We start from the raw sequence: 26,406 nt of genomic DNA, 5'->3' as shown, positions 1-26,406 counted from the left end.
TTGAAAATTCATAGAAAATGTTTTAAGAAAAATTCAAATTACCTTTCATCAAGGTAGATTCTCAGCTTCTTCCAATTTAGTGTTCTCGTGCAAAAGATAAACTTAGCTATTTCTTTTGGTGAATCGTCTAATATGCCTTTGGACATAAAGTAGTTGACTCCCTGAGATAAAATACATGTACATATAAATTTGTTTAATCTTCATAATGTAATTGGGAACAAGTATTGTACTTCACAATGTAGGAATGTCATCCTACTAATTAGTTGGGTTGTTTTTCAGAATGAACCCTCCTCCTCTAAATCACATTTCAACATGCACAATACACTCTAAAATTATAAATCAAATGCAAAGAAACAATTTATTGTTATGGTTGAGATTTTACGTTCAGTCTTAGTAGGAAATTTTAAATTCTGAACCCTATGGTTCTTTAATAATTTCTTTACAGTGGAGATAAGTATTTTTATTTTCATACTTTTGTAATAGTATTTAAAATGCTGCAGGGACCATAACTGTGAATTTCATAACTTTTGTAAATAAGAAAATCTTAGCCATAATGTGTTTAGTCTTTAATATCTTTCATTAAAACAGTAATGTTCTCACATGTATACGATGTATCACATTCAAATAGATGCATTAAATGCATTTGTTTAAATGTGTAATAATGCAAATAAACACAAGCACGCTGATTTCAAAGCATAGGTAAATATCAACATATATAAATATGCATACACATAAATAAGAACACTATGCCTAACAAAAATAGTTTAAAAACAGAGGATTGTATATATTTCATATTCATATTATGATTTCCACAATTTTACACTTTTACAAGCATACATTTCTGGCAGAATAAACACGCCAAATTTAATTTTAAAGTATTTCAGTGATATTCGGGATTCTTTCTGGTCATTGAAATATCCCAAAGCATAAAAATATTTTCCTTATGATCTCAGAACCAAAACCCAATTAATGGATTTCAAAAACATTCACATTTTTCAATAACAAAAATATAAACCTGAGAATAACTAACCAACTTGTTCCAATTCAGTTTGGTAGGGGCTGAGAGCGGTTCTGAGCATTTGTTACAAGACTTAAGTACAATATATCTTGACTGTAGAATAACATTGAAATGCAGAACATGTAAGACAGTGCATTTCTGCACAGAACAATGTACCAAGGGCACAACCTAAATCACCTTTAAAATACTTCTGAAATATTTTTTCATAAATCCACTGATATCAGGCTTCCAAATACTTTGCAAGTTTGCCCTTTTAGTTTACATTACATCTATAAAGATGTAGGGGCAACCTGTCATTCAGTGTGTAAGCTAAACTTCCCAGTACTCTTCAATTTTGTGTGAAAAAGAAATAAACGACTGAGTGCAGGTTTGGAGCATTTTAAGAAGCAGATTAGTAAAGCAAAGTCTCAGTTGCATCAAGAAAAAAAAAAGTAATTAGAAAACATGTTTAAGAACAAAAGTGAAAAGCCAAGAAACACCTGTAATATTAACTAGCTATTTTTACCAGTCCATAATTTTTGCTTATTTATTTATAGAAAATATCTGTTAATCAGTATATATTTATTTCATTTAAAAAATGGTTTAGAAAAATAAATCTTGCAATGTTAGGACCCAATTTTAAGAAGAATCTGTATTTAGGACTTGATGAAGCATGTATTGCACTATAAATTTACATTTCAGTCCAAATTAGATCATATTTTTGTCCATAATATGGATGGACAACATAACGTTAAGCACTTTTTTGAATTAGAGCTAAATAAGAAACTAAAAATGGGAGATTAAAATGAACAACTGTGTATTAATTCCTCAAGAATTTTGGCAATTTATGTAAGATGAGCAGCAGAACATCTTTACATATATCCTGACTTAACGAGATTTACGCATTTGTTTCAGTAATGGGTATTTGCTTAAGGTAGTACCAACTGAAGCCTGGCGAGGAAGTCTGAGTAGCATTCCTGCCACAACGAACAAACACTTCTGCAACACTTCCAGGAAATACCTGGCATATCATGGATGAGGCAGGATGAAAATAACACCTTCTTTAAGACAGACAATGGTTTGGTTTCTCTGTGACAGTAAATGCTGTAACTTCTTTCTCATGCACTAGATTGCAACTCAACATCCAATCTTCACCTGATAGGCTATGAGGTGTTTGCACAGCATTTTTATTCCCTGTCTCTAATTCCCTCTCTCTCCCCCACCATACTTAATTCTTGATAATATCTTTCTCTGTGAATGCAGTCTCATTCATTTTCCTCAACTTCTTCACAAGTAAACAGTATAAATGATACTTTACCACATGCCATCATTTTTAGTTGCTTTTTATTTCATTCTAAGCTATCAAAAGCACTTTGCAACAGCAGAAACCTGATTTCTCTGTTAAGTTCTTAAATTTTGTCTCCCAGCAAATGAAGTTAATTTACAAGACTTACAGCATGTCATCGAATCTGCTTTTTGTAGCACTGTAAATACTGCCTGGAAACTCTCTCAGAAACCACGCTTCAAATAGATCTCTTTTGATAGCTGGGATGGTCACTTGTGGCATATATACTAGCTGAAATAAGTAGTTCTACACACTATTAAAACCTACGCTAAGATTATTTATCAGTCAGCTGGTGATTCCCTTAGGAAACATTTGACTGCAGTCAGGTAGGCAGACCTGTGCCACTCTCTGCCAGGTCTGAAGAGGTCTTTTTAACACTTGGGAGACATTGAGGGATAAGCACATACAGTATGTTCTTTTAATTCTGATTCAGAGCAGTATAATGTTCTTAGCATTAGAGAATTAGGAGAGATGCCTCAAGGACACCTTGCCTCTGCGGCAAGAATATTATCACTGAATTTCAGATAGCTCTGGATAAAATATTCATGTATGCAAGTGTTGATTTAAATTATATATGCAAATAACAATCATAACTATAGACTAATAGTAACAACAAAAGCCATTTGTTGTATTTCAGTAAGTTATTTTTTACAGTTGCTCCTTTTTTCCCAAGCACACAATGCTTGTTTTCCCAACCTATTCTGCTACAGCACTGACACTCCTTGCTTGCTTTTCTGCCTGTTTCCAAGAGCCTTTGCATTTGTTTATATCCATATAGGATACCTAAAATGGAAAACTTATTTTTCAGTATTGGCTTCATTTCTGTATTTATTTTCTTCGCTGTTAGGAGTGCTTTCAGAACACTACAGTACAGCAGTCAACATTAAAAGTTTTGTAGTTGCTTTTGACACCTCTGTTTACATATGCATATAAAACAAACCAGTTATTCTAAGTTAATGGCACAGAAATTTTGGAATCAGTGTTTTTCTAGGGAAATGTAGTATCTTTATATAGTTCATGGTGCATCTTCTGGAAAAAATGCACCGTACAGATGAGATATTTTCTACTAGAAATTTTTAAGATTCTTTTACTAAGTAATGAATCAAGTAATCTGGTGACAAACGCGGACACAATATTTAACATACATTTCAAACAGTGTCACTTTCACTGTATGTCTTTAAAATACAGTTTCAGTGATACAAACTTATGATGGCAGAAATTGCAAGTAGAACACAGAAATATTTTCCACATTACACAGAATCCATAACTAATAATTTACAAGATTAAACCTCTCTGACTTTAATGTAGAGTTTTCAAAAGGTTTGAGCTGTATGTTCCCTTCCAACTTTTTTGATAAATCACACAAAAGAACTTCTTCCTCCTATAGCATACACATAATTCTGGTATTCTTCAGACAGATAAATCAATGCATGTAAAATTTGGCTTGCTTAGTAAATGATAATGAAATAGGATAAGTTTCAAAAAAAACTGCTTAGAAATATACAGCACTGTAAACATTCCACCATCTACACACTATCTATAATTAAAAGTCAGGTAAGGTAGCTATATACAAGTGGCAAATCATTTAAAATCAGGAAAAGGTCAGAAAAAACTGACCTCCCTGACAAAAACTAAGGGCAGTTGATAGTGAAGAAGACAATCAGAAGTGCAGAAAGCCAGACTTAGCATAAGCACTGTCTTACTGAACTTTATTATGCTATATAAAGGAAATCACAACCTCATTAAAAACTGACAGGATAAAAAAAATAGATCTTTCCTGACCAAAAGATTTTATTTTGTACCTTCAGTTTCAATTTTAACTACATAGCATAGCTCCACATACTAAACTTGACAATATATTTTGTAGGGAGTTAGAAACTGGATACAAAACAGTGGGAAATAAGTTCTGATTGCTTACAAATTCTGAGTCATAAGCATATGAGATGAAATGAGCACTGCATGAGAAACATTTCACATACACCATACACTCCCCTTAAAATAAAATACAGCAGAGACCATATAGGCAGATTAAACAACATAATATTCATACTCATGTGTTAAAATACTGATACTAAATTCCCCCCTCTCCAAAGAAACAACAAAAACCAGGTTCCAAAATCTTGGCTACAATGGTGGTGCCATATGAAAAAAAAACCAACAAAACCAATCAACCAACCAAACAAAAAAAAACCCAACCCAAACATGCACTGGAGGGGTTTTTTATGTGTAATGTGATTAGGCACACCCTTTCAGCTGAATGTGAGCATTTGCTATGAATTATGCAAGCACATGCACACAATCAACACATTAAATTACAGCAGATATCACAACACCATGCACACAACAATGGCTAACCAGAGAATCCTACCACAAAGTGTGTAGATGCTCTTCCCTACCCCGTGAGCCACCGCTAGCTCTGGAGCTGTTGCTGTGGAGCCTGGTTACCCACTTTCATGACATGGGCGGTGTCCTTTGGAGAATCTTGCTCCTGTGGCTGTAAGTATTCCTATTTTTATAGTAATTTGATCAGGTCTGTTATCAAATGTAAAGCAGAGTTTGGCAGGAAATTCGGAGACACAATTTGTAATAGTGGAACCTCATATCATATAGTCCAGTCACAGTGTCCTTATAATAATAATTCTGCCAATATCACAGTTGTAAACAATAAAAGCAAGTGTTGAAACTCAGGCCCTGAATGATTCCTACCAGGCTATGGTGCTCCACAGGGAGAGAGGAACAGAGCCCTTAGGAGATAACCCGAGGTTCTCATCTCTCATTGAAGCAGACTGTTTGAACTACTATTGTACAATAAAACCATAATGAACCCATAAGAAGCAAGAGGAGCATTATAAAGTTAATACCTAACTTAGGTATACTATAAGTTAGCTCTAATCTGCAGATCTTAATTTCCTTTAAAAATAATGGATTTTTTATTAAGTGCCTTTTGTGAAGGCTCCAAATGCTTTAAACATATGAAGATTACTTTATATAGGGTTGAAATATAACAGCACATTATAAACTAACATAGTTAAGTGAAAAATTATGTTAAAAAAACCTGAAATACAAAGAAAAATTTAGATGGACAAAGTTGCTACCAATTAAAACTTGATATATTATTGAAAACATTTAAGTTACCTAAATACTGCATTTCATTTGAAAACCTTTACATTTTTTACTAAATTTATGAAAATTCTGCTGAAAATCAATATTAATCACTCAAGTGGCAAGGTGCTGATACCTCAACACTGTGTATGAGAATTCAAGGCAGAGTTCTACGAGAGAAATTACAAAATACTCCAATTTTTGATAAAAGTAGTGGTCTCTTGATCAAGCAGAATATGAGATAAAGCAAGAACTTAAGCAAAATCACATTATTGTAATGATTTATTCCACTGCTTTATTTATTTCACCCTGTGGTAACAAGTTCATGTTTTCTGTTTCATATCTGCACAGTGTAATTTGCTTCTAGAAGTATATCTTTTCATATCTCTTAGTCCTTTTCCTACTTTGGATTTATTCAATTACCACTTCCCTGAGTATGCATAATTATATGCAGGAAGTTAATGCTACTTTTGTTCAGTATTACTGTGTACCCTCCTTTCCTACAAAACATTAGGTAGGAGTCTAGCTTTGTAACTTGGGCACTAATTGCATATCTTCCAGGCAAAAGTTGTCTACTTTCATACTCTTTTCTTCTTTGAAAGGTGACAGACTGAAAGAAGAAACTGACTTTTCCAGTTAGTTTCATGAATTAATAAATGCAAACCTTTGACATGGGGTATTTTTTTTGAAGATAAATTTATGTTTTTCTATACTATAAAGATTATGCAATACAAACATCCACAGAAATCAAATCAAACTGAACTTCAGGATAGTTCAGCAGTATATCTTTCTCATAATACTTCAAGATTTGCCCCTTGATAGTAGAAATTAAGTAAAAGCCCCTTACAACAAAACATAATTGTCATAGAAGTAGTCAGACTTAATATCTCATTCTACTTTACCTGAAGTGGAACCAAACTGATACTCTGCGGAAGCATTTTAGCATTTTAATTTATGGAAGTGTATTATTATCCTTTAAAAATTCACCGCTGTCTCTTCAGTTAGGATATGCACCTCGTTCCTAAGTCAATACGTGGTTATGGATTTCTGGCATCCATAGGTCAGACTGGTGTACAGAGTACTTAAGAGGCAAGTCATGTAAATGGTGTGCACAGCTACAATACTCAAAAAAAGACCAGAATAGGGCTGTAGCTTAGTATTAACCACCCCTACAGTAAAACAAACACTTATTAAAACTTGTTTTTTATATAGCTGTAGTTATAAAACAACAATCACAATTATTTTAACTGTTTATTACTGTCATCAACAGTTCACTTACCTCATCAGGGTTGGCATTAAAGGTGAGACTTCCCTCATCTAGCTGCATATACAATTTTCTAAAAGAAAATCCTAGAGGTGGATTCTTATTGTATATAGAACAGTGACCCCAAGTGGATTTGCACAACCTACAAAAATAGAATTAGTCTATTATAAAAATTCTTTTCTGAATTTCATATATTTTACAGAATCAAAATGTAATCAACACTGCAAAGCTAAATACTCAAACTATAGGAAAAGTTAGAAATAGGTTATTAATTCTTTCAGTTATTAAGTCTTTTGCATGTGTGTTGCTACAATCTTCAATTATATGATCATTGTTTTCTTCTCACAGAGGTTTTGGTGTATTTGAGTGCAAACTGGAAACATATCCCAGTAGGTGGCATCATAACGAAATCCACATAGTGGAGACCTCTGGCCCTGGTAGTATCTGAATGAGAACTGTGAGGAGTTGTTCTCCTGCAGTATTATGACAAATAAAACACTGTGTTTCTTTTCTTGTGCAGTGAATGGGACACCACATCTGCACAAAATTATGCCATTAACTCACCACTTTCCCCACCTTTGCCACCAGAATCTTCCTTTTCATGTCTTGGCCAGTCCTAATTACTAGATCTAGTCCCATCCCTCCATATCTTCTAAAACTTCTCAGTTTCTTTCCCTTCCATCCCACCTTGTCTCTGTATCTCAGTTTCATTGGTTTCTGTCCTTCATCTCAGTCTCCTTGACGACACCATCTGAAACTCCCTTTAACTTTCATTTTCTATGCTCTCTAGATTCCTTATTGAACTGGTAGTTTTGCTTCAACACACCTGCTTTGTAACTAATTAGGTACAATGTTTAGGACCAGCAAGGAGCTACTGAGGAATGGCACAGACTTTGTTTTCAGTTCAGAACCTGGGTCTTATTTGGACTGAGTTCGGAACTGCAGCCACAGGACTTGCCAAAGCTTAAATGTATCCAATACATGTGGAATGTTGAAGATCTGTAGATGTCTACAGAGATTATGCAAATTGAGATTTTTATTAATCTGCTAAATCAGGACACATTTTCATTACCAAAGTGCATACTTTGAATGTGACCATTATTCGGAAAGATTTCTCTAAAAATGATCAAACTATTTCCCAGAATGAACTTTGAGGGAAATACATTGGAAGTTTTTTTGCCCCTGTATGTTAAGAATATATACTGCATACAACAAAGAAGCTCTAGTATCTTCAAGCTTTAGCCTAGGGAATTTATTTGTATTTAGGGTGGGTTTGGTACCAAGAAGTGAGCACAGTACAATGTGTACTGATAAACTTAGAAGGTTACTGGTATCCTTCACTGGAATTTCTATTTCCTGTCAATACAACAATCCCAGAACAATTGTGACTAAGAAAGTATATTGCATTGTCCTACTGCTAGGTTTATAAAACAGGATAGGAAGGGAAGCTGCTTAATCCAAACGCAGAGGGGCAAGGAAATACATAAGGAAAGGAAGAGATGTAGAGCACAATGAAAGCAAAAGAAACAACCTGAACAAAACCCTAACTATTACAGATACAGTACCGTTGGTTAAGGGGTAAGAAAATGTGAAAGAAGTTACAAGTTTTGCTAACCATCTACTCTGAAGATAAGTATGACTTCATGAGTCTTTCCTAGTGTTGTAAAACATAAAATATCAAAGAAAATACTGTTAATTACATTTTGATATTACAGTATTTTGTATGAAAGAATGTTCCTAGACATACAAGCTCTGCACATGTTTTACATAAATGTGTTTATATCTAGACTGCAGACATTTCACTTGAGAAAAACCAGCCTTTTTTTTCCCCACCTCCATAACTGTCTTCCGAAAAAACATACACCAAAGTTGCTTGAAGACAAGTATAGTAGATGAGTTATCCTGTCTTTTCATTTGGAAGTTTTTCTGAATAGCATTGCTCGCTCGAGCTACACACTGGTTTGAAGTTCAGAGAAGTAATACAAACATTTGAGATGTGCTTTGAGCTAACACCAAAGTGAAAACAAGTCCCTTTTTTCCCCCATAATATGCCAAACAATAGATGTGTAATAATACACTTGTGCCAAACACACTTGTGTATGTAGTAATCTCCAATAATACCCAATAGTAATTAGAAATCCAGAATAACACATTTTTAAACTTCCTCTATGTCAAAACTCATTTAACTTAGGAATCCTTTGCTAAGGTCAGAGTGCCAAAAAGCACTTACTGAGACAAACTTAAAATCTAATTATTTTTATAATGTTCAGGTCACACTTTTTTGTTCATGCTTACCCTTGCCAGAGGAGCTCATCATTAGCAAGATCCTGCCAGACACATGAAGCTAGACAGAGGTCAGTTGCGTTCAGGTATGATAAAATGGTAAAACTAAGCTCTGGTGGCAGCATTTCCAGGTTAATGAATCCTTCTTGTTCTTTAGATTTTCTTGTCTTCAACAGGTGGTAGATGTCAATGCCTCCTTGGGCTTGTTTGCGATGGCTTGTATTGGAAACGTTAGCAGCTACCCTCCTACCATGCTCTCTGGTAAGATAGCCTGGTCGACTGTATCCTTGCTGTTGCAATTGCTGGTTCCTAGCAACTCTCCAGAGTCCCTGACCCATCTGCGAGCCTGCTGGACATAAAATCCAGATTAAATGTTGACGGTTATTAACAAACATTTGTAAGACAGACTCAGCACACACTGCAAAATAAAACTGTAGGACTGATCTGAATAGATAAAAAATGAGTTTTGTCAAAATTATGGTGACCGTGTCACCTGTCTTCAAAAAGCAACTGAAAAAATACTGAAAACAAACCCCATAAAACAGCCTAGATTTGTTCAAAAATTTCCATGCTTGAAGAGTTACAAAATTAACAATAAGCTTCTGCAAAGAGTACCAAATATTATCTATATCCTATGCAAGTCAAGAAGCCTCAAGCTTCAGAACATTTGGAACCTTTAGACTTCCTTTAAAATTTAATAAAAATATCCCATTTAGCATCAATGAAGCACTATAAAATATAAGGAAAAACAAAAATGCCCTGAATATTGGGTAGCACACAAGATGAGGTTGTAACTGACACTGAAACAAAGTTTCATGACTTCAATGATAATGCAGTAAGGATTTTGGGTGCTTAGAAACAAGAAAATGAGTATCTTTTCAAGCTTTCTTGCCTAGTGTCCTAATATAAATCCTTCAGAATAACATACTCACATACTTAAAAAAGAGGACACCACTGCAGAAATAGTATAAAACCCCTTTTTGTAACGTAAAAAAAGACTAAAAAACACATTCGCTACTTTAAGGACCAACTGAAGAAATTTCAGAGAAGAAACAAAGTGAGACACAATTTAAACCATTCTAGAACCAGCTGCTGGAAATCCACAAGGCTCCAATATGCGTGTAGCTATTCAGCAGCTTATATGCTAGTTGTTAGAACACATATAATCTTCCTCATCATGTTATTACTTTCAGCTTTGTAGTAATTCAGGAACATTTTCAGAACACACTTGTAACGCAAGATGAGCAAACCCACTGTTATAATAAAGTCTTTTAAGTAATGGTGTCCAGAAATATATTTTTAAATTATTTTGAACATACATTTTCAATCTCCAGATTCAACAAGCCCCTCAAACGTACGTTTTCAAACTTCCAATAATGTAACTTTATCTAGGAATTGAAACCTTGATAGCTTGGCTGTAAAAATAACCAAGCTTGTTTCTAAATTGCTGATCTTTTCCGGCTCTGTCTGGTATCTATCAAAGGCTGATTTAAATTCTAATTGTGTCTTTTTCATGTTACTTTGCTACTACATAATAAATTCTTTAGCAGTGTTGACAAGCACGATAGGATACTAAAAGCAATCTTGATTAATGATGCATTAGCACCGGCTTCTACTTCGTTAAATAAAAAGCAACGCGCACTCTTGATCTAAATGCTCTCCGCTTTATGGCAACCGAGCCTTGTGGCTGCCACTTTGCAGCCCCAATCATCCCCACAGGAGAACGTTCCTTCCTTCGTAACCGAGGCCCGTAACCGTGCGAGTCCTTCAATCCTAAAGGGCTTCAAACTGACTCCGGGCAACCAGGCTGGCGGGCGGAGGCATAGCCCGTCCCGCAGGCCCAAAGCCGCCCGGGTCTCGAGGAGCTCCGCAGCCGCGCTGCTCGCCGCCGCCTCGGGCCGCGCCCCTCCCCGCACAGGGGCTCCGGGAGCCCGGCCGGGCAGGGCGGGCGGGGAAAGGCCGCTCCGCTCCCGGTGATGCCGCGCCCGGGCCCCATTGGGCCGCCCCCAAGGCCCCGCTCCCCATTGGCCAGGCCGCCCGCCCGCCCGCCCCCCCGGGGCACCGCGGGTCGTACCTGAGCCAGCCCGGGTCCCACCGCCGCCGCGACGAGCCCGGCCCGCGTCCGTGCGAGAGCCTCGCCGGGCGGGAAGGGGCTGCGCGGCCCCGGGGAGAGGCGGGGGCAGCCGGAGGGGCGCTAGGAGGGAGCCTCAGCAGGAGGACGCACCCGCCGCCCCGTGTCCCCACCGGGCCGCTCTGACGGCTGCTGTTGTTGCTGGAAGTGACGTCACCGCGGGGGGGCGCGGGAAGCGGAAGTGGCCGTTGGGCTCGCGGCGGCAGATTCAGAGTGTGCCCGGCTCGGCTCCCAGGGGGAACAGCGGCGCTCCCGGCGGGAACTGCGGGGTTCTTGCAGGGGGTGCGCCTGGCGCGGGTGAGCGTCAGGATCCCTCCCGGGGAAGGAGTTTGTCCCAGCCGTGCGGGCCGGCTCCAAGCGCAGGGTTCTGCCTCTCCCCAGGGCCGGCGAGCCCAAGGTGGGGAAGGCCCGGCCTCCGGCCTGTCCAAGGGTGAGGGAGGGCGGATGTGGAGCCGGCCCCAGTCCCACTCTGGCGAGTTCGCCGCAGCGCGCCTTGCCATGTCCTGGCGGGGACACCCGTTTTTCCCGTTGGAGTTGCGGTGGCGCCCAGGGCAGCCAGCCAATGACACGCAATTCCTTGTGCGGTTCGCTCCTGTGCGAGTGGCCTGTGTGCTCCAAGTGCGACGGTGGCATCTGGCACGATAGCAAAATCCACTGTTTCTCGGTGACGTTTTTGCGTCTCTGCATAATGGTGCGATTTTCCCTTAGTTCCCCACCCCATGCAAGAGGACACTCAAGATACAATTAGAAGAAATCAGAAACGTATTTTGTTAGGCATTTCAAAGATAATGCTTACAGTGTTAAGATACTTGGTAACCTGCGTGGGGTAGTTATTTTGGTTTTTTTTTGTTTCGGTGGTTCTTTGGTGTTTTTTTTTTGTTTGTTTTATTTTACATTGATTCTTTGAATACCATATGCAATTTTGAAGAATTGTTCTTTGATCCACTTGCACTTCTGTGTTATCATATCTTAAAACTTTGTTGTACCGATTTTATTCTGGACAGCCAATGTTCTGTAGATGTTCTGTCACGAATTTCTACGGGCATAAGTTATGTGCCACTTTTTACTGTGTTGAAAGACTTCTACCAACTTCACTGTTATTTTTATGACCTCAAGCTATTTTGTTTTGTAGTAGTAATAGTAGTTTTTTTGTTTTATTGTAACAGTAGTTGCTGGTTTAACATCCAGAGGTCCAGTGTAAAAAGGATAGTAAATACTTTTGGGAAACGGCCTGTATGATTAGACAAATTCCTGTGAGAGTATCTTCTGTGAGTATTTGCATTGCAGGTTAGAGCTCCATTTTTATATCAGACTCTTTGAGACTTGTCTTAAGATGTAATTAAACTGGCAAAACCCTAGGATGGATCACTTTGTAAGGTAATGCAGGAAGAATAGCTGCCTCAGTTTCCAAATTGGTTAAATTGCCCCAAACATTCAACAGCAAGTGTTGCGTACTTATATTTAGCACATCTAATAACTGAGAACCTAATGATTAAATTGAAAGAACCCCATAATTAAATAGGAAGAAAATACTTTAAGAAGGGCAGAACACATGCAAAGAGCTTGATCTAGAGGATTGCTGAAGCACAAGAAGAAAAACACCCTCCACAAACCCAGACCATTAATACAAGCCTTAACTGTCTTTTGAGACCGTTGCTTCATTTATAGGTTGTCTCTCAGTGCCCCTTCACTGCTTGGACTGGTAGGCTTCAAAGTACTTGCTTTCTGGCAAGAAAAGAAATTCGGTGGAGACAGTAGCAAGCGATTATCTCCCAGGTTTTAGCAGGAAGTTGAACAGTGATTTTTCTATTCTAAGGCTTTATAACTGAAGTCATTACTCTTTAACTGAGGCTTTTGTGGCAAGTGCTGTAGAGGATTAAGCCAGTCACAAGCAGATCTTGAGGATGTGAGGAAGAATGTTCTTTGAGAGGTGTCAGCTTTCTGTATTTCTGTACTTCAAATTTTAGGCTTTTTTTAATCTCCTCTAAATGATTTAAAAAACACTGACTTTGATAGTTTGCTGATAGGCTTTCTCAAGTTCTGTCAGTCTGTCCAGGTTGTTAAGATGCAAGCATTTGTTTTCAGTTGTGACTTAAGAGCTGGGCTATGATCCAGTCTGTGCTCTTAAAGTTTTGTATTGGAGAAGAGCTAATATTGGTTACATATAAACAAATGGTTGCAAGGTACAGTACTCTTAGGCTGTCTCTAAATATAAATTTATTTTCAAGGATAATTATTAGTACTGATATTTGAAGGTACTGCTTCAGGTGTTTCATTTTACTATCTGCCAGCCAGGTAGAATTACCAGTACTTTTATATCTCTTATGGCAATTTTTAATTTCTTTTTTTTTTCTTGTTTTCTCCCCAGTCTTCTCTTCTTTCATTTGACAATTTACTAATCAGTTCTGTTTGGTACAACATACTAAAAGTGGGTGCTTCCTGTACTTAATTATGCCTTTGATAGATCTAAAAACTGATTTGGATGTTGGCGGTTTCATGCTTTGCTGATTCTCTTTTTTATTTTTTTTCTTTTTTCAGTCTTCCGTTTCCTTGTGGGATAGTTCTCCAGGAAGAGAGCTTTTTGTAGTTTGCACCAAGTCCTTAGATTCTGAAGTCTCTTTCTTCTGCAAAGCAAAGCTTACAATAAATTAAAAGCGGATTCTCAAATTGTATGTTACAATGTAGAAGTTAAACAAGGACTTTTTGGTTATCATCCCAATAAACTATTTTGCCTAAATATCTAAGCACTCTGTTACCCCCTCTGCCTTAACAATTTTAAGTGTATTTGATGGATTGTCTAAATATGTATTATCTGTGATGAGTTACTAGTCCTGTCTTCTAATGTCTGCACAGCCAAACATTGCTCTTTTGGCCAGTGAGCTTAGGGCCAGGTGAAGAAAAGAAGCGTTCTAAACTGAAGAGTGCAGAAGCTTTTCACTACTTGTGGAACTTCTGCTCCTTTGAAACAGCCAAGAGACTTGTTTTCATTCAGTTTTAGTGGATTTAGCCAACACTAAATTCTTAATATGTTTTCAGATATCTTTAAAACTCTTTGGTAGTTGATCACATTGAGGATTACTGCTTGATCCTCTTTTGAATGAATGAAGATGATGCCTGGTATTAACTGGTATCGAGCTGTAGTTCTGTGCTGTATTGTAATGCTTTGGAAATAGTAGTGTTTAGAAAGAGGAGCAAAACCCTTTGAATTTCAGTGGTAATTCTATTGCATTTTGTAATTTTTGTGTACATAATTTTTTTAAAGGGGATGTACTTTTTTACATTTATTTCATACTGAAAGAAGAATAGCATTTGGAATAATGGCAACAGGAGACCTAAATGGAAGTTTAAGAAAAATAGAACAAGGACTTCGCTTGTTAAGTTATCCAAGAGATGTGGATTATACAGTGTAAGTGGCAGTGTGAAAATTTGAGCTAATACACGATGACAGCAAGATGTGTAAACAAGCTATGTATAAATATTAGCATTACACATAGTGATGAGTAAGCAGAGCATATGTCTGCGGGAAGCTGGGGTTTGGTGAATGAGAAGTGGAATACGAAAGGGTGCATTTTCCTCCTCTGAGCAATCCTTAGAATAATCCTGAAGTATATCACTGTCTTGCTCTTCTGCTGTTCTCTTTTCTTCAGGTGATATCTCACCTCTGTAATTTCTTTCTAAGTGCTTGCAAAACTTCATTCAGGAAGTTTCATCCTGTAAAGATTAAAAAAAGGTGTTGAATGTTGAGCTGAAAATGCTGGTGGGCTTTAGACCTGTCGATGTTTAAATTATGTGAAGATCACAAGAACTTTTTTTTGAGCATTATACAGATAACAGTGAAAACTGCTGAATGATATATGCCTGGACAAAAAAACCTTAAAATGAAAGAGATACTTGGATATAACTTGCTGGCTATATTAATGCTTTTCAAGTTAAATGTTTGAATTCATGTAATGAAAGGCTTTTGTTATCTTCTACTGTGTAAAATACTTTTGTTTCTTAATAGGTTAGTAAAGGGTGATCCAGCTGCATTTTTGCCTATCATCAGCTATTGTTTTACTTCTTTTTCAACCTGCGTAGCAGAGCTTTTGGTAAAGTGTGATGTGGAACTGACAGCAAAGAGTGACTTGCGTTTTATTGAAGCTGTTTATAAGGTATCTGTCTTTGTGTTCTTTGTAGAAGAAATGCAGTTTTGAGTATAGCCTCACAAAAATTAAACATCTACTATGAGTTTTATTAGAAAGTGAAAATTTTTGGCAACAAGTGTGAACTGTAGCTCTGTTAGGATTTAAAATGAGTAATAAGTCACTGTGTGGCAAGGGTTTAGGTTTTCCTGAAAATAAGGATGAGTGGTGTTAGCCAACAGTCTTTCTATTTTGAGATAGTTGCAGAAACAGTAATAATGGTTTTTTGTTTTAAAGAATACTGAAATATTTATTACCTAACAAGGTTTATAGATGTGACCTTGGAAAAAATCATACCACCAAAAAAAACCCCACATAAAACTTAAAAAATTGTAATGAAAGCACAATTAAGAAATATGGCTATTTTAAAACTGGCTATGCCATTTTAATCTATGAACTCGAATACTTAACACTTTATAAGTTGGAATCAAGTTCTTAACTGATTGAAAATAACTTTAAACTACCCTTAAAATATCCATAAGCATGTTTTTAGAAAAGGTGGCTTGATGTATTAACAAATGGTGGCTAATTCAGACTAGTTTTCCATCTGAGGAGGACAGAGACTGCTTTACAGAAAGGTTCTGGGGGAGCCTTACATAAACCTCTGACACATTTGCTGAGATTGAAATAACATTTTGTTGCACGTTCACTTTGGAAAATCTTTGTTTTAAATTTTTTAGTATTAATTACTACAGTCATTTATTTCATGAATCTTAAGACTGTGGGTTAAACTTTAGAAGAGCGATGCAAATGAAATGTTTCTGGAAGAGGAGGTATGTTTAAAGCCTAGTTAAAAGAAACAGCTATATATACATTTATATATATATAAAAAATCGAATGAGAAAAGATTTAACTGTTGAAGTGCAGAATGAAAGAAAAGATTGTAGTAAAATAAGAATACGACCATGCCAGTTCTACAGCAAATTGTGTGGTGATTTTGAAAGTGAAGTAAACTCCTGTTTTGTTGCAGTTTCTTCGAGATCAGTTTCAGTATAAACCAATTTTAACAAAAGAGCAATTTCTTCAGTTTGGCTTTGCGGAAAGAAAAATGCAAATTGTTTGTGACATTATCAACTGTGTGGTGAAAAAACATAAGGAATTGAGTAACTCTAATAAGGTACTGATTAAAAGGTTACTTTTATTATAAGTTTCTTTTGACATGCTTGATGCTGCAGGTAGAAGCCAAAGACCAGTTTATTTAAGATGCAACATCGCTGATGGACAAAACAATGGATAATTAGTATGAATTTCCATTGTAAGATGCTTGAATGCTATCATTCAAGACATGAAGCTGCCAATTCTTTGAAGTATAAATGAAAAAAATATTAGAATGAAGATATATCTAGTTCTTGGTGTCTTTACAGTGATATATTTTCTTTTGCACTTCTTGACATCGTGAACATGTGAATCATTAAACTTTGCACATGGACATAAAGGCAAAGCAAGATCATCTGATATATTGAAGTTCTGTAACAGTTTAAATATGACACTTGTATTTGGTTCTCAAATCTGAGTATTTTCATCAATGATACTTGTTTACATTGTTAAGGCATTATTTTTATCAGTATGTGTTGTGTATCAGTCTGTGCTTTAATGAAAAGAATTTTCAGTCTTCCTATTTTACAGGATTTTGTTTCCTTTGAGTTTATAACAGTCTTCAGGCCTTCTGTATACTTAATGTGCTACTTTTGGGAACATAACTACAATTTTTTCTATTTGTTTGCATTTCAACTCTGGTTCAAATTGTCTTTTCTATTTTACAACCACCTTTGATGCAACTTTGCATAGGCATTAATGAGTGTATAAATATGACATGCACTTGTGCATCTGTGTTCTCTGTAAATTTGGATAATTTTTTTTTTAGACGTTATTGTACTACAGAGGTTTAAATGTGTTTGTGTGTGTGCGCCGTGAAATATTTCTGACTATTAGTGATGGTAAAAAGTGGGGTGTGTAATCGTGGAAAATTTTCCTATCTTATTTTCTTCTGTTCACTTTGGAGGTTAAATTCCAAACGAGGAAAAAACTCAGACCTTTTAAATATGAAATATGGTCAAATTGTGGTAAAGGCCTTGCTGATCCTAGTGGCATCGCTCTGAATTCCAAACAGGTACGAAAATAACATTTCTGTTTTATGTCTAAAGGTTAATCTCATTTGTAGCATTTCACACTCTTGATGGAATTTGTGCTTTTATTTAGATTTTAACACTTAATCAAACCAGTTTTGAGGTGACCTGGTGTTTGTTTGTTTATCCCTGAAGTGTGGTTGACTGAAATAATGGCTGAAATACAGAGGATGTTGCCTCTCTTTTACTGAGTAGTTGATCTCAAAGTCTTGGTGGTAATAATCTAGTGCTGTTGTTTGTCATTTGAATTGTATCAAATGAAGGGACAGCAATGAAAAAAGGTAAAATCAGGAAAAGAACCTGTGTTTGGAGAATGAAGTGTACTTGGCCTAATGCATGTGTTTTCAACTCAGCTTTCAGACCACTTTTTGTTTTTTGTTTGAATCTGTTCAGCAAAGATTTCTTAATGTCTCCTGGCTTTGGTTTTACAAGAGTAAAATGATTATGCTTTGAGTAAAAATAATTCTGCATTATGCTACTCTTGACATGTGGAGGAGGCAGCTTTCTTAATATTTTCTGCTAAAGGGGTGCAAAATAAAGTTTTACAAAACTTTTAGGACTGTGACTGCCCAAAGTTGGTGATTTCTATTTAGAAGGAAAATACTGCTTTTATCAGTGTGGAAAACTTCACAAAGAAAGTATTTGAAATGGCTTGTCTTCTCTTCTGATTGTTTAATGGTAGAAATGAATGGGGATATATAGTGTGTATTAAGAATGCCCTAGAAGAGGAACATTTCAGCTTCACTAAAACATCTAGGAATCTGTATGCAATAAGATGCTGCACAAAACTAGTACTTGTGCATTCTTAATGATTAAGAATTTTGTTTTGTTTTGTGGCATGATCAAAGGACTTAATCCACCTAGAAGGAATTGCAAAATTTTTCTCTTACTTTGTTTTCTCTAAGGGAAGCCTTCAAAGGAAACTAAATTTGTAGCTCTTAGGGCTATTTTGGTGACAGTTGTCAAAGAGAGAATTCTGAGCTTCCTAGTTAAACTTTTGTTTTTCCTGAATCTTTTAGTCATGGTTTTGATGTTGGAACTGTCTATGAATCTCGCTAGATGTATTAACATACCTCCAAATCCACACTTAAAAATCTAACAACCCTTACATTATGAAAGGAGATAGCATTTCATTCATTTCTGTTTGTGGAAGGGAAACAAGGTACACAGTATATATGATAAAGTGTGTGCATATTTGTTTTACAGTTCTTTCAAGTCTGTATGATTTTTTTTAAATCAAACTGCCTGCTCTCGCTTTCTGTATTTTGTAACGAGTTGGGATAAGATTGCCATATTTAAATAAATACTAAAATGATAGATCTTATGTGTCATTAGTTGGCTAATAAATTGAAATGTTCTTGTAATGAATAACGCCAACAGTTTGTTGGGGTTTTTTCTTTGTTTGTTTTTTAACATACTCAAAAGAAGCCTCTAGTAGAGCGACACTCAGGAAATGAAGTTAGTGGTGACATTCATCCACTACCCCTTCCAGCACAGAGGGGAAATGAGGAGGAATTGTGCCTAGATCATGATATTGTGGAAGTTAAATGTGAACAAGTAAGAACTTTTATTTTAAGATGCTTTCTGCATGTATTCTTAATTTTTTTACAGGGTTTTTCTGAAGGGATAAAGGTTTTTACATTATAGCTGAAATAGTTCTACAACAAATATATTGAAAAAATTGGAAAAAAGAAAAGTCATTTAAATTGTACTGACCTTTCAAGAGACAGTTCTGTCAACAGTTTCTTTTAAAAGCTGAGTTCCATGGATAGGCATATTATGACAATTCTTAAAGGAAAATATTTTTCTAGTGTAGCAGGATGCCGTTACTGAACTTGAGAAAGATTGCACTTAATTTGATTGATTAAATGATGAATTATGTATGTTTTGAAACTAGAAATTAGATGTTCTTATCCATACTTTCAGGTCATAGAAGGTAATTCTGAGATTGAGTTTTTAAAGAGTCAGCTTGCTGATTGCCAGGAAAAGCTTCATAAGCTAGATTGGATAGAAGATAAACTACAAGTTTTAGAAGAGAAACTGCAAGGAAAGGTGATCGTAGATGAGAAGGACTGGAATAATTTGTTGAATCGGGTGTTGCTTCTTGAAACAGAACTGTTGCTACAATCTAAAAAGGTATGTTAACTTCTATTTTAATGCTATAACAAAAATTGCCCAGACTCAATGTTGTTGGTCTGTTTCTGCTCTTCCTGCCTCCCGTATGTGCTTTTTACTGGTTTTAAAGACACAATTTGAATGGAAATGCTGTTCATGGAGTTGGTGGTGACTTTTTTTCAATTGTTAAGTTCTGTTGAGCTATCATGCTCTATGAAAAAAACTCTCCATTGGGAATTGTTTTTTTGCAGGAATAGCTAAACCCATTTTCATTAGTTGTGCTTCGGTGTGTTTTTATTTACTAGTGAAGTTATAGAAGGAAGTTTTAGAAGACTTTTGAATATCAAGTCTTCATTCAATACAACTGATGTTGACAAAAATAGATGGCATGTGCAATGGAAAATGCAGGGTTAATTAAAGAGTTAATTCTTATTTTAGTCTTTTTTTTAATTTGTGGCTCCTTGAAATTTCTAGCCTAATTGATGTTGTTTTCTCCTGTTTACGCCCTCTTCCCCCACTTCCTATTTCTTCTCCATGATGTTTGTTGCAGTTTTAAATGTGTGAAAGTGCTACAGTTGTGATGTAGCTACATTTGACATAGCATATCAAGTCTTTTGTTGCATTAAGACTCTGAGTTATTTTTCATGCTGTTGAAAGGTCCTTGTGTGCACATTATATAATTTCATTTAAATACACATGTAAGTATTTCGAGATGCAGTGAGCCATAGCATAAATTTTTTGATCACGTGCTTAAATTCAAAGTGTATTTGCATATGCATCTCATGTGTATCCTTCACATACTGTCAGATGCTTTCCAGAAGGTGAAAACTCTTGTGGAAAATAGTTGGATTTTTCTCCACAGATGTAAAAATGCTGAATTTATTCATAACCAGGAGCTCTGTGTGTGTTGCTGACCCTGCAAATTTGAAAATGTTGCTAATATTTGTATACAAGTAATTTTTTACTGTGCGCCTTGAAAGTGTGCTAGTTATGCAAAGTCTTGAAATGGATAAGTGTTCAGACTGATCACGAGATTATTGCTAAAGGCTGTAGCTCAAATAGAAAGGATCAACATTCTCAGTCACATTTTTACACAGTTTCATGTCAGCAATGGCTCAAGTGATTTACCATCTGAAATCAGTTTCTTATGGATATTGGAATTTAATTATCAGTAGACATATGCACAAATAACACCACCAATGATAGTGTTTTCTTTGCTAGGCCTCTCAGGAGGCCTCCAGGTGAACAGCCATAGACGGTTTTGGTCCAGTTTCAAATATATTCTTTTCAAGAGATTGTTGTAGCAGCCTAGGAAAGTTTGTGTTTCAGACTAGACTTGTTCTTTTTTTTCCTGTAAATTTGGTTTATTTTTACTTCAGTGACATGTTTATTGCAGTTGTTCCCATGGTTGGAATAGTATTTGGAAAATACTCTCAAAAATATCACTAAAAATTTTTTGAGTGAGGCAATTATATTTCTATACTACATGTTACTGAAAGAATTCACCCTCAGGAACAAATTCAAATGTAGTTACTGTGTGACATTGTTGCTGGTCTTTTTTCAAAGCAAAATAAGCTAGTTATGTATATATATATGTAAGACCACATACATATATACATATATATCCATGTATATGCGTATATATATCTCTATATGTATATATATGTATGTATGTATATCTATATTTATATAGTCTTCAAAACCCTGTTTCCCAGTAGACTTTTGAAAACTACCAAGAAATAATCCTTTGGGTCACAGAATTGCTGCTTCCTTGTTTGATAAAATTGCGTCCAAGTTGTGCTTCACATACACAGAAACAATTCAGAATTACTTCTTTATTCTTACTCTTGCACTTTTCAGGGAATTTTTGGAATCTAGCCAACACAGCAGGAACACTGTCTCTTGCTGTTGCTGAAGTGGCAGCAGCTGTGCATTTAGCTCTGGGAAAGTGTGAAAGATACCAAATCCATTTCAATGAAAGGAATTAAACGTAGACAGTAGAGATATCTATTTTTGTATTTTTTAAGAGATATCCATTATTACAGGTTTTTCCAGCATCTTCCCACACCATATGTACTATTTCTCACTCATTCGCTTATTTGGGTATAATATTCCCCTGTTAACTGATATAGACTTCAGTATATAAAATGATATGTTTTAAAGGCTGATATTTCAAATCATAATGATAACTCATTGGTAAAAAATAGTCTAGATGTTGTTTGAGTGTTGTGTTTTTTAACTTTGAAATTAGAAAAGTGCACTCAAAAGCATTTAATGTTTCCTTGCTTATGAACCACCTTTTTAAATTAGATTGACTTAAGCTGAGAACCTTTCTTAAAAGAGCACTCTCTCATTTAGGAGCCTGGGAAACTAGCTTAGGATAGACTTCTGAGTTCTAAGCATTTAAGTGGAAAGAGGTTCAGTTAATCTACAGGCTATTCTTTTAGTACTGAGGACTGCATTTCTGAATATCAACCAGCAGTGGAAGGTACACTTGCTTTGTTAAGCTAATGGCAACCATTGTCAAGATAAAATGGTTAGCATGCTAAGAGCTAAGGTTATTTGTTCTACTCATACCTAAGTTATATGCACTATGTTTTGGCCTGGTTTTGACCTGTTTACAAACAGCAATATTGATATTAAAAAAACCTCCATGAAATAGACTACTTTTTAAATGAAGTATATGTATGGAAACTTTGGATTTTTTTAATCCTGTAAAGACATTTGTGCAGTGCCAACTTGGCTGGAGGGTGTAGCAAATGCATACATAATTAGTACTTAAGTATACTTTTGTTCAGTCAAAAGATGATTTAAACAGAGTATGTGGCTAAAATGCAGTATACTTGTATTTCAGAGAGACTTACCTGCAGAATCCAGCAATGTAAGTTGGACATGTACTTCTAGTAGCATTCCAGTTTCTCCTGGTGAGTATTAATGATTTTCCTTTTATTTAACATAAATATGCTAAATACTTCTTGCTGACCTTGACTAAAATATTGCTTTTAAGTAGATAATTGCAATTTAGTGACCTCTGAATTTAAATCCATACTGCAGATTAGAATTTAACCTCTTCATCACTTCCTGTCTGTAATTTGTTCTTTAGAAGATTTATCTACTCTAACTTAGTAATTAATAGTTACAAATAGCTACTCAAAATATTAAAGATATAAATTTAATTGAGATGCTGTTGCTAAAGTAGTGAAACACAATGTTATCTGGACTTTAAAGCAGTTACTGTGTTTTGAAAATACACTATTCATAAGCACAGAAGGAACTATTTTTGCTACCACTGTATTTATGATGCTGTTTTCTAGTTTTATAATGGGGCTCAAGATAAATCAGAGCCTTTTCATTCATAATCTGTGTTCCTTTTCAAATTACTGCTGAACATTGTCTGTATTTCATCCCTTTGAACCAGTTAGCAGCCACCCAACCAGCATTTTTGGTAAGCTTTCTTATTTTGAAGAAGAAGACAAAATCTTTTTCTTTCATTTTCAACTTAATTTTGATAACATACAAGAAGTATGTTACAAAAAGCCTTAAGTGGGAAAGAAATTAAAAACATTGCCCAGACCATAAGTAATTTTTCTGTTTTCCTCAACGATAGCTCTTTATCCCTTAGCTTGCATCATTCACTTCATTGATTTGACCTTTTTCCCCTGTGGCAGCTGTTATTCCTGCCACCAGTGTTAAGGAGGAGATGCTATTTTCCATTCTCAGATATTAGGCATATTTTCTAGTGTTGGGCTGTTGCATTGTAATTAAAAGGGAATCTTAGAAATTTCCGTGGAAATTAGGAAGGCAGTTTCTTGATTATGTCAGGGTTTGTTTTTATTTTGTAGTCTCAGAAATGGGACCCTCATTTTACAGGAAAGCTTGCAACATGTATACTTCCTTTTATTAGTTTAGTGTTTTGTTAGTGATGCCTGCTCAGCTGGTGCTATGAAAAAAATCTAGGAGCTGTTTAGCTGGGGTGAGATAAGAAAGGGTTTAATTATGCCAAGGCAAAGATGTTACACGACGCGCGCACTGGGCTGTGCCCGAGATGTTACATTTATAACAATATCTGGCCAATCCCAAGTGTGTCCTCCCCGTGGCTTTTGCTCTGGTCCACCCCCTGGCCCACCTCCTGGAATTGGGTCGGGGGGCTTTTTGGGACCCCCTCTTCATCATTCCTCCTCATCTTCGGGGTACAGAGAGCAGAGTCACCTAGTTCTTTGACTCTGTCCTGCGGTTTAGGCCAAGATATAAGCGTTCTCCAAACAAAGACAGGCTTGCCTTGACAAGAGACAAAACATCTTCTACTGGATATGGGAATAGGGTTGATATGGGGGGTATGGAATGGGGTGAGGGGATTAAGGAATGTATAAACTAAGGGGTGTTACAGGGAGGAGGGAGAAAGGGGTTTGTTTCTAAAATCTACTTCTATTACCTATAAAACTTATAAGGCTTACAAAATTAGAAAAATAAAAAAAATCATTATGGGCTTAAGGCATCATAGTGACACTTGAGGACTTCGTATCAGTAAACAGACAGATGGTCTTTAAAAGAGAATTTTCATATTTTCAAACTTGAGTTCTGATTTTGTTACTCCTGTTTTTCTAAAATTCAAGAAATTTTAGGCGTACAAGTTATGGGGCCAGCAGGAATGCTTTCATGCTCCTTTTAGTTGTAGTGCTCTTCAGAAATCACAGCTGTACAGAAGAAACAATTTTTAATTTTAATTGCTTAAAATTAGTTAATATGATTTTTAGACACAGTAGTGTAGCTAAGCATGTTCCAAAGGTATGATGCATTGATGGTGATCTTACTAAAAATAAGGACATGGGAACACTTTTTTTCCTAGATACTAAGTTCTGTTCCCTCACAAATTTTAGTAATCTGAAATTGCAAAGAATAACACAGCCTTCCCAATATAACAGAAAAAAAAAGTCTATTTCTGCTGAATGGTTGCTACAGCTGTCCCATGGGGGGGAAAGCCAGGAAATGGCAAGAGCTTGATACAAATTTTAAGCTAAGCAAGAAGGTGATCATTTTCTATAATATTTCTGCTACTTATAAGACAGGTTACTTAGCACAATTAAAGATGTGTTTGAACAGGCAGTTTACAATAAAAATAATGTAAACTATATGGAATTACTATTAAAAGTTGACATCGTAATCATGAGTTTTGATTTTACTGGAATCAGGATAAAGTAATCTTCCTAGTAATCTTTTTGGAATTTGCTTTATGTATATTATACATAGTAATACTGCATTTATCTTGTTTAAAAAAAATTAGAAACCTATTTTGGACTCTTTTAGTAGCTTCTCCTTTTCCCTCTCTAAACAATGCATTCTCTTCTGTTATTACATACTGTAAATCAAGTTTTTTGATAGCTGACCTTGCAAAAGGGAGCAAAAAGGCAAAGGTGACACAAAACTGACTATTTCTCTATAGATACAGAGAGGAATGAGGAGATGCCAGAGAGTCATCTTCAGTCCTCTGGATGCAGTTCACTATTATCCACAAACCCATCTCCCAAAGCCATGACCATTAATTCTCATGATCTGACAGGTATTTCAAAGGTAAGTAAAACTGGGGAATGCTCGGTTGATTTCCTTTCTGAGGTCAAGAGAACAAGTAAGCACTGGTTTTAGTTGTATATACTACTAGTGAAAAACAAGGAAACTAAGCAAAACTACATCTAGGTCTGTCTCATAAAAATACTTTTGATATGTAAACAGTGCTTAAAGTCACATTTTCTCTGAATCTTTAAGTTGAAAGTCCATCTGAAGAATGTCAGCTTTGAAGAGTTCACTAACTTTGTTGCTTTTAAATTGTAGGAGACAATAAGACAAAGAATGGAAAAGATAAGTAAAATGTAAGTAATAGGAAAGGGCAGCAGGAATTTATTTCCCAGGAGGGATTTGTACTGGACTAAGGCATATAGAGAATGTACATGTGTGTTCCAAACCTCAAAGGTCTGTACATCAGGTGTGGCATTTCCTTATGACTCCACTGGATAATAAATCCACTTACAGTTCTGTATTTGTGGGATGAGTCACTGTTTTGATTTCTAAAAAGCAATAGAAAGCATTCTTAATAGTATTAAATAGAGATTAAAGAGTGTTTAGAATTTGGTTGACAAAAATTAGGAATAGTATTTATCTTCTGATAAGAATTCCCTGGTACTTGCAACTTTTCTTCCTGAAAAATAACTACATATCTTAACTCTGCTTTTTATCATTTAAGGAAAGTAAAACCAATCTCAGCTTAAGAATTATGATAACTTAAGATGTATTTGATACTAATCCTGAGATCTGTAATAAAATTGTTTGATAGAGAAATATTTTTATTATACTTGAAGAGAAATGCATTTTTGTATAATGTTTCTTTAGCAAGAGATTTCTGTAAGTGGCTGGCCTGTAAAAATGTCTAGCCTTTTCTGTGATTTTAATTGTATTGTTTGGGTTGCCTCTTTCTTTATGTGTATGTAAGGTTTATGATATATGGTAGGCATTTAAAATACAAACCAGTTGCAGAGGAAAGGGGGGATGAGAGAAAACTTTTGGTTTCATGCTGCTTGTTAGTATTTTGGATAATTAAAAAGTTAAAGGCAAGACAGTAATTTCTTACCTGATTATAATAAGCATGTGTAAACAAAATTTATTTTCAGAATTGAAGAAACCTTCAAATTGTTGAAAACATCAAGCCCACCTCCGAGAATACCTGAAAGCACAGGTCGTGAGATCTGGTCTCTGCAGACTTATGGATACCAGGAGTAATATGTTTGTTTATACAGCATTAAATTTTTAAAATATCGAATTTGTAATGATCACCAGTGCTTTTATTGCTTTGAATAAATATTTTTCTGATGTA

At 35.8% G+C, this 26,406-nt stretch overlaps 2 protein-coding genes across 11 annotated transcripts in view; one reads left to right on the top strand and one right to left on the bottom strand.

Annotated features, from left to right (window-relative positions):
• The window catches only part of FBXO8 (F-box protein 8), a 20,036-nt gene extending 8,841 nt beyond the window's left edge, over positions 1-11,195 (bottom strand). For 2 of the 5 annotated variants that reach the window (XR_003533190.1, XM_027676709.1), the window contains exons 1-4: positions 11,066-11,195; positions 9,004-9,337; positions 6,724-6,850; positions 43-161 (exon numbers count right to left, since the gene is read on the bottom strand). Coding sequence is in view for 4 of the 5 variants with exons in the window: in XM_027676709.1 (XP_027532510.1) it covers positions 43-161; positions 6,724-6,850; positions 9,004-9,329 (572 nt within the window). In the remaining variant the exon portion in view is untranslated. Of the gene's footprint in view, positions 1-42; positions 162-6,723; positions 6,851-9,003; positions 9,341-10,633; positions 10,818-11,065 lie in introns of those variants that run through there. The other 3 variants (XM_027676712.1, XM_027676711.1, XM_027676710.1) reach the window with 3 other exon arrangements.
• On the top strand, positions 11,191-26,406 carry CEP44 (centrosomal protein 44). Of its 6 annotated transcripts, XM_027676704.1 has the most exons (12): positions 11,192-11,419; positions 12,289-12,390; positions 14,385-14,528; positions 15,126-15,273; positions 16,274-16,420; positions 17,306-17,413; positions 18,855-18,986; positions 19,356-19,565; positions 22,399-22,468; positions 24,985-25,112; positions 25,371-25,408; positions 26,204-26,406. In XM_027676704.1, the coding sequence occupies exons 3-12, from the start codon at positions 14,440-14,442 to the stop codon at positions 26,310-26,312; spliced, it is 1,179 nt and encodes a 392-aa protein (XP_027532505.1). In that variant the 5' UTR covers positions 11,192-11,419; positions 12,289-12,390; positions 14,385-14,439; the 3' UTR covers positions 26,313-26,406. The 6 variants fall into 6 exon arrangements, with proteins under 6 accessions (XP_027532506.1, XP_027532508.1, XP_027532505.1 ...); XM_027676705.1 differs by lacking the exon at positions 12,289-12,390 and having other exon boundaries at positions 11,191-11,419; positions 18,858-18,986; XM_027676703.1 differs by lacking the exon at positions 12,289-12,390 and having other exon boundaries at positions 11,193-11,419.

This window comes from Neopelma chrysocephalum, unplaced genomic scaffold (assembly GCF_003984885.1).
Source record: "Neopelma chrysocephalum unplaced genomic scaffold, ASM398488v2 Primary Assembly neopelma1_42, whole genome shotgun sequence".
Lineage (NCBI taxonomy): Eukaryota > Metazoa > Chordata > Aves > Passeriformes > Pipridae > Neopelma > Neopelma chrysocephalum.
The sequence above is the reverse complement of the archived record's forward strand: the minus strand, read 5'-3'. Positions and strand labels throughout refer to the sequence as shown.

Excerpts from the sequence above, each read along its gene's own strand:
- CEP44 (XM_027676704.1), top strand. The coding sequence starts at position 14,440 with ATGGCAACAGGAGACCTAAATGGAAGTTTAAGAAAAATAGAACAAGGA. Across the intron at positions 16,421-17,305 it reads AATTGAGTAACTCTAATAAG|GTTAAATTCCAAACGAGGAA; the intron begins GTACTGATTAAA and ends TTCACTTTGGAG. Across the intron at positions 25,409-26,203 it reads ATGGAAAAGATAAGTAAAAT|AATTGAAGAAACCTTCAAAT; the intron begins GTAAGTAATAGG and ends ATTTATTTTCAG.